The following is a 16,008-nucleotide window of genomic DNA, read 5'->3' as shown; positions in this document are numbered from 1 at the left end:
TTATCTCTCAAAAGAAGATTCAGTCTGATTTATTTATATAGTAAAATACTGTACAACGATGAAAATAATCTACATCTGACAACACGGATAAATCACAAAAACAGTGTTGAGTTAAAAGTCAGTTGCAAAAAGATATATACAATATAACATTCACGTAAAATGTTAAAATACAAAACAATTCTTAACAGTCCAGAGATAAATGCTACAGGAAGAATACAGAAATATTAAAAGTACAAAAACTATAAAAATACAAAAACACAAAATTTAGAATGGTTGATTTTAGAGATGAAGGGAAGGTGAGGATCAAAGCTAGATCAGAAATGTCAGAAGAGAAAGATCTGTAAGTAAAAGCAAAGGCAGTCAATGGTCTAGAGCAGGAGTTGGCGAACATTTTTGGAAAAGGGCTGGAGAGTAAGTATTTTAGGCTTTGCAGGCCAAAGAGGCATTTAAGTACTTTATTGGGGTTCAAAGTTAGTGTTTTCTGTCATCAAAATTGATAGCAAGTGTCTGATTTTTTTTCAACCATTTAAAAACACAAAAATATTTTTAGCTTCCAGATCATACAAAAGCCAGCAGAGGGCTGAATTTGGCCCATATGCTGGTTTGCCCATTGCTGGCCTTGAGCAATTGCCCATTGCTGGCCTTGTCCAATAGAACTTTCTGTGGTGATGGAAATGCTCTATACCTGCATTGTCTCCAATATGGTAATCACTAGCCACATGTGGCTATTGAGCACTTGAAATGTGGATACTGTGACTGAGAAATTAAATTTTAAATTGTATTTAATCTTAAGACAGCCATTCTAGAGTTTCTATGAATTTAAAGAACAGCTCTAAGGGAAGTGGTTGAACAAACAAAAGTGGTTGAAAAGCACGCGATTGTTGCTGGGAGAGTAGGACATATGAATCAGCGATTCCATCAGGGATAGAAAATCTTGGCTGATGAAAAGGTTTTTGGGTGTGATTGATATGGAATACAGAAAGACATGGAGATACAGTCAAGAAAATCTGAGGTCAAGACTGGAAGAGTCACCCAGTAAAACAGAATTTGTTGATCATGGACCTGGAGATGCCACAATGAAAAGTTGAAAGAGAAGAGAAGTGTTAGGTTGAGAGTATGGTGGGGGCAGCTGAGAGTTTCACGGCAATGCCTATAGGGAAAACCAAGGTGGAGGGAGAGAAATGTCCAAGAAGGATGAGAACAGTAAAGGCCAGAAAGTAAGATGATCAGATAGATATTCTATCTTTGATATTTAAAGAACAGAAGAAAAACACAAGCACTATCTTATATAACTTTTATTGCTCTTTAAAAATGGATAACCTACAATGCTTTAAAGTTTAAAGAGGAATTTACAAGTATAAGCTTCAAACTTTTAGAACTGAACTCGTTCCCTCTCACTAGTTGATCAAAAATACAAAAAAGCCCTCGGCATTCACACATTTAATATTTGAGATTTTTGACTAAATAAGGAACTATCCGGAAAGTCCATGACATAGTAATTTGTGGTTTTGCTGAGGTATCACTTTGAACAATGTACACCTAGATCTTGGGGTTCAGAGCTAGTCACTTACCTAGTCCCTGAGCATAAAAAACCATCAATTCTCTCTATTCATGATCTCATACGCATTTTATTAAAAAACATTGAATATAACAATGACATAAGGGATCCACAAACAACTTAGGGTATACCCTACTATGAATGTCAAGAATTTGCTTTATTCAAATATTATATAAAGAGTTTCAAAATATTCTCAGCCTGTCTTCAAAAATCACTCATTCTAGTGTCCCCACTTAAGGGAAAAATGAAGATGCCAGAAGCTTATAATTAAAACATCTTAATTTGAATAATCATTATTAATTTTCAAAATGTTGGCATAAGATATATTTCTACTAAAATTAAGGGTTTTAGGCAGTGTAAGAAATCTATACTAGTATAGTGCTTAAGTCCAGCTACTTATATTTAAAAGAAGAAATAAACCGAATTTACTAAAGGCTTAAGAAAAAAACACTTTGGAAGTTTAGTTTTGAAGAAATGTTCATGATCTAGAGTCCTGTCAAGAGAATTTCTATGGCAATAGTTCGACCCACTTGTGTACTATCTTACAGATTCTCTCTTGGAGCAACAGAAGGGAGTGTAAGATGAATTTAAATAGCATCCAACAAACGCTTCATTGTATTTGCTTCAAACTTTTTTTTTAGAACTGCATCTGGAATCCTTTCTCTGCTTGAAAATAGGCGAATTCAAGAAGCACAAATCTGTAAAAGGGTCCCCTCTTCTCAGTTTCCTATAAGGGTAAAAAGAACTCTTAGGTATAGTTATAAGCATCCCAATACTAACTTACTCTTCGATATAAAGTTATTGTAAAATATGCCAGTGTTAATATTCCCACTTCAGTTTTTTATCAAAATTTTATATGTCAAATAAGACTCACTCGTGAACAAAGCTCCATAACCTTACTCCTCCAACATGGATCATTAAAAGTGAGTTCCCTCAAATCCAATACTCACGAAGCGAGTGTGGGTTCCTTGTAGTTCACACTGGCGGTGCACCTGCGCTTAGGCAGAGACGCTGCTGGGCTTTCTTTATTCTTTTTGGGAGAAAGAGATAGTTTTCTGATTTTCACTACAGGATCCATGGGGACATTGGTGATATCCTTCAGGCTACGATGAGATGACTGGTGAGTTTCAGGTAGCGCACCTACAAAAACAATTTTTACTGAATATGGTTCCAAAAAAAAAAAAAATCACAGGAACTAAAATTGTATGCAATTACATATCTAAATGTATGTTATAAAATCCAGCATTTTATAATATATATACATTCCATATATATATGTAATAATATATAATCCATATTATAAAATCCAGCATTTTATAATATAGATTTTTTAACATGTTCATTAGTTTTTCATTGCAGATAACAGTGAAATATTAATTATTGTAGACATAAAGAACTAATAAGACAGTTTACTAAAATTAAAATTCTTAAAAAACATTAAAACTCTTTAGGGAATTTCATTTTATCACACCTTGCTCTTTAGAATCATCAAGGCCTCTCTCTCTCTCAATACCAAAGTTTATCATCAAGTGGCTTCCTATAGTCTTATAAAGCCACATAAACCCATTCTATTAAATAAATGAGAATTCTAAATCATAGCCTCTGTGTAAACCAGGAGAAAAGGGGTTCCCTCCAGTAAGGTTAGTAGGTTAAAAAGTTTTTCCTATCATAAGCATCCTGGTTAATCTACACTGAGCTGCATCCATATTGGGAGACAGGTACCCAGCACACAGTAAGGATACTGGAAGACAAACTGTCTCTTCAAACAGCTTTAAAAAGTAAATGGTTTCCCAGGAAAAACTAAATTGTAACTGTAAAATGACTTTATATTTATCAACCATGTTCTCCAGGGTTATCTGGGTTTCAAATATTGGTTTTGTTTTTTGTTTTTCTTTTGTGAGGAAGATTTGCTCTGAGCTAACATATGTTGCCAATCTTCCTCTTTTTTTCGCTTGAGGAAGATTAGCCCTGAGCTAACATCTGTGCCAATTTTCCTCTATTTTGTATGTAGGTTGCCACCACAGCATGGCTTGATAAACGGTGTAGGTCTGTGCCCAGGATCTGAACCTGTGAACCCAGGCCTCGAAAGCAGTGTGTTCCAGACTTAACCATTATGCCACTGGGCCGGCCTCCTCGAATATTCTGTCTTTTTTATACTTGTATAAGCATATTACACTATACTAATTATTCCAACTTTCAGTTTGGAAAATACGGTTAAACAAAAATATCAGATCAGTTGCTACATTCTGGAACAATCTTCTCAAACTTTAAAGTACATACAAATCCCCCAGAAGAACTTATTAAAAAGATGCAGATTCTGATTCAAGGGTGAATGGTATGGCCTGAGATTCTTCATTTCTAAGAAGTTTCCAGGTGATGCTGATCGTCCGGGGAACAAACTCTGAGTAACACTACTTTAGAGAGTATTTCTGTTCTTTTAAAAAATTATTATGGAAATTTTCAAGTGTGCACAAAGATGGAGACAATAGTACAATGAACCTTGTTTCCCAGCTTCCATAATTGTCAATATTTTGCCAATCTTGTTTAATTTACTCTAACATCATTTCAACATATTTTTTAAAAAGATATCTGCATGCTAACATCCCCTAACTGGTTGACCATGAAAAAGCCATTTAACTTTTTTAGGCTTTAGTTTCCCTACAAACAAAACAAGTATGATGACACCTATTCCTCACAGAATTGTTCTGACAATCAAATGAACCAGTATGACAATATTTTGGGAATGATAGAACCTGACTCTGCATGTTAATTTTACTATACTAACTAGAATTCTCAGATGAGCATCTTTGTGAGCAGGTGCAGGCTGTATCATCAATATCTGAATCACTTTTGATCTAACTCATGAAAGCAAGATTTCCTAAGCCACAGTTTTAGATGTCTTACAAAAGTCTTACAAAAGAATACTAAACCCATCAATTGAGAAAAAAGTCTTTTGGTCTTATCAGGCCACCTTCACTAACTAGAAAATTATTTTAAATCATAGTTTCCTGTCAAAGTGAATATAAATGACAGGTCACTGGATTCAATTTTGATTTCATTTTCAAGATGATTTTCAGGTGAATGTATAAAAGATATTTTAATTCAACCTAACTCCACAAAAAAATTTTTCCTTGCCTTGGAAGCCTTCATTTCCTGAAAGTAAAAATGCTCTCTCCATAACAAGTAGTATTTGTTCTTAAAGCAGATTTAAATTAGCTTAAAGCAGGTCAGAGCAACACAACTGTGATTTCCACCCCCAACCTCCTAATATTTAATCAGCCTGCAACTTCCCCTAAAGAGACAGATGGTAAGTCTCTATGCTCCCCCAGAGAAACAGATGGTAAGTATAGTATGTAAGCATCAGGAGTGATCATTTATCATAAACATTAAAAATGCAGGCGAACAAGGAGATCACTTACTGGTAGGAGTTTCTGTTGGCTTAGAACCCTCTGTCTCTTTTCCAGCCGAATATTTTAGCACTCTTTTAGACTGAGGCCTGGTGACTGGGCCCCTATTTGATTCGCTGGTGAGATCTTGACTGGACTTGCAAGTGGGCAAATAGAGGTCATCAGAATCATCTCCTGAACCACCTGATTCACAAATGCTCACTTCAGATTCATAGCTGTTCTCTTCTCTTGTAGAATCATTGCTCATTTTTTGTCGGAAAGGAGTGAGATGAACACCCTCTTCCAAATTAAAATTGTAAGCATCATTGGAAGTGATAGATCCATCCAACTTACTTTTGGAAACAGTTTTTTTATTTACACTTTTGCTCCATTTATACTTTGATATACATTTTGATTTTCTCCTTCTGTTAGCTTTTCTTTTCTCTTTTCTTCCGTGCGCACCTCTATGCTTTCTTTTAGTTGGTTCAGATTTATACTCTAAAATGTCTTCGTTCGTTTTAGTAGATTTTCCTGGGTGAATGAGCTTTGGTGATAAGTTAATTTGATCCTTGTTCCATTGACAAACATTTTCTTCTACATTTTCAGGTATGTGCACGCTTATTAGTGGGTCTACAAATCTAATTCTTTCCAGTTCAAAAGACTGTCCTGACAAGTGACTGATTTCAAAATCATCCAAGGTATCGAATTGACACAGATTGTTAAAACGTTTCTTTAAACTGCGACGGAGAGATACAGTTCTAGGTAAGACATTATCAGTAGACTTATCTTCACCTGAATCCAAATCAAATCTCTGTCTGTCTTGATTAGGAATGGTAGGTATTTGCTCTGAAAATTTAAAAAATAAATGAGAAAAATAGTTTGACTTTATGGCAATTTAAATTTCAAGAATCTTAGAATTCAAAGTTTAAAATGGAATGAATGAAAAGTCTTTCCGTAGTTTCCTCACATTTACTGTAAGTAAATAAACATGTGGGGACTTTAATATTACCATCTATTTATTTGGCAATGATCACTTGATGGCTTCTATCTGTCTGTGAAGGAATCTTATATAACATTCAAAAATATTCCAACTTGGGTTTTACGTGCCCCTGGTTTAACAGTTTAAAGAAAAACTAGTAGTCTATATGTATCTGTGTGTACAGGATTCAGAGGAAGAGAACCTCATAATCCAAAGTAGGACAAATACACCAAGAAAGTGGGGGCTAAGTTGTTCTTTGAAATATGAGTAAGATTGGGATAACTGGAAAGACTTTCAAGTAAGAAATATAATCTGCAATTTTAGGAAAGGTGAGGACATTTGGTTCTCCTTATTCAGATGTTATCCTCTCTTTCATGCTTAGTTCAGGTAGAGAGGATTGACATTTGAGAAGAGAGACACATCAGTTTAAGAGCAGAAAGAAGGCCATGGCCTCAGAGGTCAGCTTTGAGTTTAAACTCTAGCTCTTACCATCTGGGCTATTTCTTGTGAGACACTTTACTTCTTTGAGTCTACCTAAAATGGGATTGATTGTACCTATATTCCAGGGTTGTTGTGAGGGTTCAGTGAGATAATGTATGTAAAATGCCTAACAGAGCTTGACACACAGTAGGGCTCAGTAAAGTGAAGCCATAGTTATAGGTATCTGATTACAGATTTGACAAAATAAATGGATGTATGTTAAAGCTTATTATTCTGTGTAAAATAAACAGATTTGCTTTGAGAAGAATACCGGATGAGCAAATTTTAAAAATTTAAAAACAAATTAGAGAAATTTAATTATGTTACTTGTTCTCAAAGATCACATCTTGCCCTTAATAATATTTTTAGATTCACATGAATTACCTTCTATCTGGAACGATTCTCCTGGTCCTGGAAGGTGAGCTTCCTGAAGAGGAACTTGCCTTAGAAAATACCAAAGAAAAATAGAACTTTATTTAACAACTGTGTAGTAAAAAACAAATTTAAGATTTTCTTAAAATTAAGTTTTTTTCTTTCCTTTAGTATCATTTCATAATTCCATTCTAAATCAGCACATCTGTTCTGTACCAAAGGGAACCAAAAAACATTTATGCTGATTATGTGGAGGCTGATTTGTTATGACTGACATTGAACTCTCACTGGAAGAAGTAACATATCAAATTGGACAGTTCCTCCTGAAAACATGCCATAACTCATAATTTCGTTTAACTGGAGAAACAGCCAATCAGAATTGACTTATAAAATATATTAAAGAAATGCAGTTTGATTAGTCAGCCCTTTAGAAGCCTGCTTTATCGTTAGCTGAGCAGTGAATTTTTTGGTAGTACATGCTTTCATAGTGCTTAACTACTGACTCCTCTGAGGTTAACACTCTTCATTTTCTTTAAAAATCTTGTCCCTCTTTGGTTCAGAGAAGAAATTTTCTTTATGCTTTAATAATATTACTGGCTGTTTCATTCTAATTATAATTTCATTCTTTATTTTCTGTAGAGAATTTTCCCCTCTAGACATCAAAAATTAAATACAGCTTTAGGTAACAGTATTATGGTAACCAACAACAATTTTAGAAATCTTATAAAAACTCAATTACCTCATCTTACTTTTTGCCAATTACAAAAATATTTTGTCAGATCTTAAAGTTCAACAGTGTTAAAACTATTCATGATTAAAATTAACATGGGGCTAGAAAGTGATTAGTTCTGCGAGGAGAGGGGCATAGACTCAAAAGGGATATGAAGGAATGGTTTATTGAGTAGTTCTTACTTGCAGACAATTATGGCCCCCAGGGGATATTTGGCAATGTCTGGAGATATTTTTGGTTCTTATAACTAGGAGAAGGGGGTGTTACTGGCATTTAGGAGGTAGAGGCCAGGATGCTGCTAAATATCGCACAATGCTTAGGACAGCCGTCCACAACAAAGAATAACCTTGACCAGAATGTCAATGGTACTAAGACTGAGAAACCCCAGGCCAGAGTGATGGCCATGCTCTATATCTTAATTGAGGTTTTAGTTCTGTGGGTATATACATGGTCAAACTCATCAAACTGTGTAATTTAGATCTGTGCATTTTACTCTATGTAATTCTATCTCAATAATTCATAAGCAAACAAATAAACTACACCTGATTCAAGAGAAGGGAAAGAGGGTATATGGGGTCTGATTGCATTTAAGAATGAATGGGATTAGCCAGACAGTGTGACAGCTGTGTTAAATATAATCTTTTACTATATTCCTTGTCTAAACCAGACTATTTGAGTACTGGAAAAATACTATCATTTGAATAATCTATGCTTCTTAGAATAAAAACATGATGCAAGAAAAACATAACTGAAGGAAACAGTTTAAAAATTCTAGAGAAGCTTCTTATTCATAGACATCAAAAAAGTAACTAAATATAAGTAAGCTTTGGCTTGGTTATATATAACAGAATTCAACATATTAATTTTCTTAAATATATTCTCAGTAGAGAGAACATCAGACTCAGAAGAGAGAGCATCAGAAGGTCAAGAGTCATTATGATACAATTTTCCTTTCATAAATGGATCACAGGATTAAATCTTTCTTGGTATTAATAATAATAATGAATTTGATACTAACGGTAAATCCGTCACAAATAAATCCCTGGAGTTGTCACCATTGGAATCCATTTCAGAAAGACATACTTCCTGGTTCTGTTAATGTATGAAAACAAAGAAAATACTGTTACAACTGAAATATTCATAACAAAGTATTCATTTATTCAACAATAAACACTCATGTATTGACAGTCTACTATGGTGCCAGGCACTGTTTTAGGAACTGGGTCTATAGCGGCTAAAAAGTAGATTAAGTCCTAACCTCTTAAAGCTTACATTCTAGTGTAGTGAGAGAAAATTAAAAAAGAAAGAGATATATAAATAATCTCAAATAGTGATGAGTGCTGTGAAGGAAATATTCAGGGTGAAGTGCCAGAGAGTAATTGGGGTTGGAGGGCTCTTTTAGATATAGTGACTTTCATCTGAAATCTGAAGAAGGAGATGAAATTTGGAGATGAGAAGAAGGCAACCTGATGGACAAGGGGAGGGCTTGGCCTTCGTTAGGAGCAGGGACAATTCTGCCACTGCAACAAGAGGGAAGAGGGGGAACACAAGTATAGATACATGCAGATTTGTAGCTCTGTATTAGGAAGATGAGGTCCAGTGTAAATCCTTAGAAGGCATTCTCAGTTGTTTTTTGAAATTTGATGCACATATAATATGCTGACATTATAATGAATAGTCTAAAACTGTTCATCAGAAACAAAACCATTAGAAATTTAATCCTGTTAAAGTTTTAAATTTATTATCAATACAGCTAATGTTCTAAAACTAGCATTATTACTAAAGTAATAATAAAGGTAAATAAAGGAGAATATTTAACTATAGAGTGATATAATTTAAAAACACTATTCAAAAGATCCATTACAAAATTTATGGAACAAACAGCTTTTAGATATTACTTTCTGATTAATCCTTATAAGGTAACTATTGGTAGGCAAGAAAAATATTCTTATTAATGCATTTTAAGCTTCTCCATCAATGCTAAAGTGACTTGGTAAACATGAAAGCATGAGGGTAGAATGATGGTTGAGAACGAGTGACACATGTAACAAGTGTAGGGCAGAAAACAAACCTTGATATTTTAAATACTAAGAACACTTTCACCTAGCAACTAATAATATGTTTTAATAAATGCTCAAAATCATTGATAAATGTTGAGAGGCCTGCAATAAGAGAACTTTTCTCCCAACTGTTTGAGTGATTATCTTATTGGGTACTCATTTCACACTATTCAATGTGTAATTTCAGCAAAGACTTTGGAAAGGTAAGAGGAAGATTCAAATGTCATTGGAGGGATCTTTTTCCTCATGAGTCGACCAAAGAAAGAATAGGAAAAATAGGCAAGATTACATTCTGAAGGAAAAAATTTTTTAAAAACAATCTAACTCTCACTTATGAAGGTAAAGAAATCATATCTAATCTTTATAGAGACAATTCTTTACTACATTGTATATGTATTTATGTGTGTATATATAAACACATACAAACATACATTCTGTGTATCACACATAGACAAATGTGGAATCACCTTAGTTGCAGGGAAGCAAGAACTCTTTCACTGACCCCTCCTGTCAATGGAGAGGCGACTTTAATTCCTTTCTCAAGTCCATACCCCTACCCTAATCTCTCTGGTCTGCCTTTCTGCTCTGGTCTCCTGGCCTAAGTGACAACATAACTGTCGTCACTGGCACAGCAAACAGATGGCTACCCAGGAAGAAAAGTAAACTGTTCTGGTAACACCTGACACTCACCACTCCTTTTCTCTGTCTCTGCCCCAGTTTCCCTGCCAGTGGCTTCTGGGAAAAGGAATCGAGAAACTGGCTCATCATTACTCTTCTCAAGATTAACATTCAATGAGACACAAAGAATATCCTAAATCAAGCTTTCTCCACTTCTGTTATATTTTGGTTGGCCCTGCTATGCAACCTTGGACATAAACAGAACCAAACTAAAAAGGTGGACAGCAAAATGTTCAGGATATTTCTTGTTTGGGAGTTAATGTATAGTCTTCCTTATTTAGTCAACTAGTAGGTAAAAATGATTCTCCAGAATGCACTTAAATACTTCCCACTATCCAAATGAAGGTAGTCTTTATAAAATCCCACTGGATGTAGCAAAACTACATAGAAAAGCTAAGATTTATAGCACTGATTAAAACTTTTGGACTAGTCCACTTCAATTACCACTTTTAGACCTTTAGTTTCATTGCCCCATCTTTGACTCACTTAGCTGAACATTCAGAGGAACTGGCAGTGCAAAAGGCTGAACTACGTTTTCTGTGCCTTGTCTTGCTACCTGCAGAACCAAGTTATACAAGCACAAGCTTCAATCACCTATATTCTTGAAGCTTTCCTAACTGGCTACACACAACAGCTTTGCTGGAGCACTGGACAGATGTTTTGATTAATTCACTAATAACAGAGCTATCAGTAATTAATTTAAACATAATTGATGGAAACTACTAATTCATGGCTTTAACATTTTTCTGAAGAAATTCAGGCTTTGTAATGAAAATACCTGAGCAGTTCCTTCTGCTTCTTGTGAAGTAAGTTTTTCCTTCAATGTATATAGCTGACATGTGAGGTAGTAACATTCTTTTCTCAGCTGTAGGATGATATCTTCGGCTTCTCTCACTTTGGATTTTTCATTTTCCAAAGCTAAAACTAACATTCTATTGTTGTCTTGGTAGTTTTTTAGCAGTGTAGAAGTGTTGGCTAAAAGAGAGAAAACAAATTTTATTAGTTATTAAATCTAAACTTAAAAAGTGATGCCAAAGGACAACATGAGAAAATCTCTTACTGATTATTTGGCATGGTGCGGCTATAAAAGACTTTCGTTTGCCAATCTCTGCCAAATTTTTATTCCTTTTCTCTTTCATTCGTTTCTTGATGTCTTCAAGACTATCTTGAAAGGACTTTTTAAGGCACCTTTCCTTGGCCATCTTCTGCCTAGGAATTTAAAACAATAAAAAATATTTAATTTTTCTAAGAGATAATATCATTGAATATAAAACAAGATTGAAAACACAGGTTGTTCATAAGGAATGGCTTAAATAGAGACTTTGTAACTGTCAAATTAGCTCAAGGTAAATAGCTAATCTGGTAATAACTTAGATTTTGCAGCTTTTAAATCTCAATATTTTTGGCATAATATTATCCTCCTCAGGTACACTATTGGGAAAGTTTAATAAATATGGATTTCCAATCCAAAGACTCTCTAATATGCTACCTATTTATTCTTTAACAAATACTCATTGGGGCTTACTATATCTTAGGCACTATGGGAAATGCTTAATATTATATTTTGATGTTTTTATTTGTTTCCTACAGACAATGTTCATGACCAACTTTTAGTGTTTATTAGGCTCACAGCATTAATTCAGAGGCAATCATATATCTGGGCTTTTTCCCCAGTTCTTTATATTATTAATGTATCAGGTTGGGTCACTTATTACTTACCTCTCTCTTCCACACTCTTTTAACCCAATATTATGTAAGATATGCACACACTCTCAAGAAAGTCAAGGTGATCTTCAGAGGTTTAGTTGAACTATGTAGCGCTACATATAATTTTATTAGGCCATTATAACAATTATAGAGCTAGAAAGAGTAGGTACTGGGGCAGAAGAACATGCCAGTTTTCTCAAAGTAATTTCTAAAACTCAGATCTGCTAACTCCCAGTAAATCACGAATATAGCAAATAAGACAAATGATTGTTCTACATACAGTTAAAAGTAGCAAAACATGCATTGACTGGGGTATATGCTATTGAATATATTAATACATAAATATACTTAAATGTTTCAATGCTGCAAATCAGATACGCTTCAGTATTCTGCTACAAAGCACATCAAATTACTTCTCATGAACATCTTTTACCCTAGATTGCTCTTTGCAGATCTTAAAATAGAAAAAATAATTGTTTCTTACCACAATCTATCTATACAATTTTCACTACAAAGGATACCTTCATCTCCTCTAAGTTAGTCAAATATTTTCCTGAACCGTACATTTTCTTGAGTGTTTTCTCCAGGCCTTACTTATTCTCTTCTATGCAGTGCCTAGGGTCTTAAAAACAAGATAGTGTAAATCTCATTTAAACATTTTCTTTTTGCCAATGTAGATACAACATACACTGGGGTGCTTCCAGTAGAGCAAGCACAACTATTTTTTTAAAGCACTAACGTTAAGTGGGTTGTATAAAACAACGTACCACAAGGGAGTTTTTCAAGTTCAAACTGAAGATGTTTGAGAGCCATACGGATTATGTAACCGATCAAGGTAGTTTAATTAAGGTATTTTGAAAGCAAAGCCTTACCTAAAAAAACTTTCATTTAATCACGTTAAAATCACAAAAGAAATTTGCCGTATCACAAGTTTTATGTCCTGTCTAGGCCGATGGTGTTAAGAGGGGGTGTGGTGGAGAGAACGAATGAAAACAGGTCACAGTGCGCGATGACAGTCTCAATGGGTATAGTATGCGGGTAAGGGGTCTGGATTCAAAAGAACCTGGAATATTTGATCTCTGTCATAATTCTTTCTTCATTCCTGATGCTGAGGCACCGGCCAGGGCCGGCTACTCCAAGGCAACCGAGGAAGCCGAAGAGAAGGACATCAAGGGTATCGCGCCGCACAAAAAATAGCTGCCGATTCGTGTGTCCTTACGTTGAGCCCGGCTTTTAACTACCGTAAATGCTTTACTTACACATCACTTAATTCACACAAGTCTGCACAGCAAGAGGTATGGGTGCCCATTTATTTAACAGAAGAGGAAATTGAAGCATCGGAAAGTGCAGGTCGAGGGGCTGAGCAGACAGTCCGACTCCACAGCCTGAGCTTTTGGCCGCCGGACTTAGGCGGAGAGAGAGACCCCGAGGGAAGAATAGGGCTTACGACGCCCCCGTTCCACACCTGAAAACCCCGCGGCCTCTTATTTCTCCCAGGGGCTCTCGGAATAGGGGGACGGCCAGAAGAGGACCGAGGGACCCGCCCCCCACAGGTACGTCTACATCGTTACCTTGGCCTCCGCTTCTGCCGCAGCGGTCGTCCTCCTCCTCACATTCCAAGGCTCCGCGAGGCTGCCCGGCCGTGTGCGTCCCTCACTGCGGGCCCCGCTGGTCTTCGGTACCGTCTCCCGTGGCCCGCCGACTACCGCGATCACATTCGAAATTCTCCGCCGCGCTCCCCCATTGGCTGGATGGGAGGCGGCTACGTGACGCGACGACGCAGCAGCGACGCAAGCAGAGTCCCGCCCCGCCGAGCGGCCTCACGTGACGCACTCTCGCCGAGAATCCACATCCGGGCATTTACCGCCGCCTCCCCCGGGAGGGCGGAGCCAGTTGTCAGGTCGCGGCGAGCGACCAGCCTGTTTTTGCGGTGGGTTGTTAGCTTTTAGGGGTGGAGTCGCTCGCAGACCTTTAAAGCTGGTATGTTAGGGCGTCAAAAGCTTCCTGTTTCTTTAGTCTTGCGGTTTCCCATCTTCGAGGGTGTGCTCAGGGGCTCCCTCTTGTGAGAAGAATTTTGGTGGGTGGTTGCCCGCCAAGCGGTCACCGTGCTGCAAGGAGGCAGCCTTCAGGGATGGTAAAACCAAAACCGGGAGCAAGTTTTAGGTTAACGGGGTATTATTAGGGAAGTTGCAGATATCTGAAATATTCGGCTCCAGGTTCTTTTCGCCCAGCTGCTTCTGGCGGTTTAATCCCCGGGAAATGGCAGCAGCATCCATCCAGCTACCGACCCAGAAGTCTGGGGACTCTTCCTTATTGATTCTTTGTTCTCCCTTAGTCTTTCCACGTCCAGGCAGTCACCCAGTCCTGTCAATTCTTCTTTCGAAGTATTTCGCATGTCCAAATCCCACTATTTTCCCATCCCCTAATCCAGGCGACTACCTGATCTCTTTCTATGAACTGCACAAGTCCCGACTCTGATCACACACTCCACCCCCTTATATTCTTCCTAGAGTGATATTTTGAGAAAGCAAATGTGATTGGATATGAAACTCTTAAATGGCTCCCCAGTGCATTTAGGATGAAGTTCAAAATCCTTAAGGAGTTTAGTCCTTAAGAAGCCCCATGGTTCCTGGTTCCACCTCTTCTGAATTTTCTTTCATTTTTTTGTAATTCATCCGCGCCCAGGACTCAAACCAGCGGAACCCCAGGCGGGCCGCAGCAGAGCGTGAATTTAACCACTCGGCCATGGGGCTGGCCCCTGACTCCAATCTTTGTAAATTTTTCTTTCTTTCTTTTTTCTTTTTTGGTGAGGAAGATTGGCCCTGAACGTTCATCTGTGCCAATCTTCCTCTATTTTATATGTGGGATGTTGCCGCAGCATGGCTTGGTGAGCTGTGTGTAGGTCTGCACCCAGGATCTGAACCCATGAACCCGGGTCACCAAGGTGGAGTGTGCAAACTTGACCACTATCCCACGGAGCCAGCCCCTATCTCACTGCAGTTTTGATTTGCATTTCTCTGATGTGCTAAGGATATCAAGCATGTTTTCATGTGTTTATTGGTCATTTGTATATCTTTTTAGAAGTATCTATTGAGATAATTTGCTCATGTAAAAAAATTGGGTTATTAGTTTCTTTTTTTAAAGACTGGCACCTGAGCTAACATCTGTTGCCAGTTTCTTTTTTCTTCTTTTTCTCCCCAAAGCCCCCCAGTACATAGTTGTGTACTATAGTAGTGGTCCTTTTGGTTATGTTATATGGGACACTGCCTCAGCATGGCCTGATGAGCAGGTACCATGTCTATGCCCAGGATCTGAACCAGCAAAACTCTGGGCCACCCAAGCAGAGCACGCAAATTTAACCACTCAGCCAAGGGGCTGGCCCTGGGTTATTAGTTTCTAGTACTAAGTTGTAAGAGTTAAGTTCTTTATGTGTTTTAGAAAAAAATCTCTTATCAGACATATGATTTGTAAAAATTTTCTCCCATTCTGTAGGTTGTCTCTTCACTTTCTTAATGAAACACATTGAAGGATAAAAGTATTTAATTTTGATAAAGTCCAATTTATCTGTTCTTTTCGGTTGCTTGTGCTTTGGTGTCATAGCTAAGAAACCATTGCCTAGTCCAAGGTCACAAATATTTACACCTATCTTTTCTTCTATGAGTTTTATAGTGTTAGCTCTTATGTTTAGGTCTTTGTGGTTTATCTTGACTGTGGTGGTGGATACATAAACCTATACAGATAATAATATAGCGCTTAATACACACACACACACACACAACAGATGAGTACAAGTAAAACAGAGAAAATCCTATTAAGATTGGTAGATTATATCAATGTCGACATGCTTAATGTAATATTACAGTACAATTTGGCAAAATGTTACCATTGGAGTAAACTGGGTAAAGTGTACAAGGAATCTCTGTATTAGTTCCTACAACTACATGTGAATCTAAAATTATCTTGGTAAAAATTTCAATTAAAAATAATAATCTGTGGGACTGGCCCCGTGGCCTAGTGGTTTAGTGCACTCTGCTTTGGTGGCCCAGGTTGGGTTCCTG

The 16,008-nt window shown here is 37.0% G+C and overlaps 1 protein-coding gene across 6 annotated transcripts; it reads right to left on the bottom strand.

Moving 5' to 3' along the window:
- Positions 1-14,439, bottom strand: SGO1 (shugoshin 1). 6 transcript variants are annotated; one of them, XM_023620867.2, is made up of 9 exons: positions 13,522-13,682; positions 12,435-12,572; positions 11,304-11,452; positions 11,022-11,218; positions 8,524-8,597; positions 6,788-6,846; positions 4,978-5,790; positions 2,509-2,698; positions 1-2,285 (listed from the first exon to the last, which is right to left on the bottom strand). In XM_023620867.2, the coding sequence occupies exons 3-9, from the start codon at positions 11,443-11,445 to the stop codon at positions 2,183-2,185; spliced, it is 1,578 nt and encodes a 525-aa protein (XP_023476635.2). In that variant the 5' UTR covers positions 11,446-11,452; positions 12,435-12,572; positions 13,522-13,682; the 3' UTR covers positions 1-2,182. The 6 variants fall into 6 exon arrangements, with proteins under 6 accessions (XP_023476635.2, XP_023476637.2, XP_023476636.2 ...); XM_023620869.2 differs by having other exon boundaries at positions 12,472-12,572; XM_023620868.2 differs by lacking the exon at positions 13,522-13,682 and adding an exon at positions 12,823-12,970.
- Positions 14,440-16,008: the final 1,569 nt, after the last annotated feature.

This window comes from Equus caballus, chromosome 16 (genome assembly GCF_041296265.1).
Source record: "Equus caballus isolate H_3958 breed thoroughbred chromosome 16, TB-T2T, whole genome shotgun sequence".
NCBI lineage: Eukaryota > Metazoa > Chordata > Mammalia > Perissodactyla > Equidae > Equus > Equus caballus.
This window is presented reverse-complemented; position numbering and strand designations above follow the sequence as displayed.

Excerpts from the sequence above, each read along its gene's own strand:
- SGO1 (XM_001917735.6), bottom strand. The coding sequence starts at position 11,445 with ATGGCCAAGGAAAGGTGCCTTAAAAAGTCCTTTCAAGATAGTCTTGAA. Across the intron at positions 6,847-8,523 it reads TTATTTGTGACGGATTTACC|GCAAGTTCCTCTTCAGGAAG; the intron begins GTTAGTATCAAA and ends GTATTTTCTAAG. Across the intron at positions 2,699-4,977 it reads GCCAACAGAAACTCCTACCA|GTGCGCTACCTGAAACTCAC; the intron begins GTAAGTGATCTC and ends TTGTTTTTGTAG.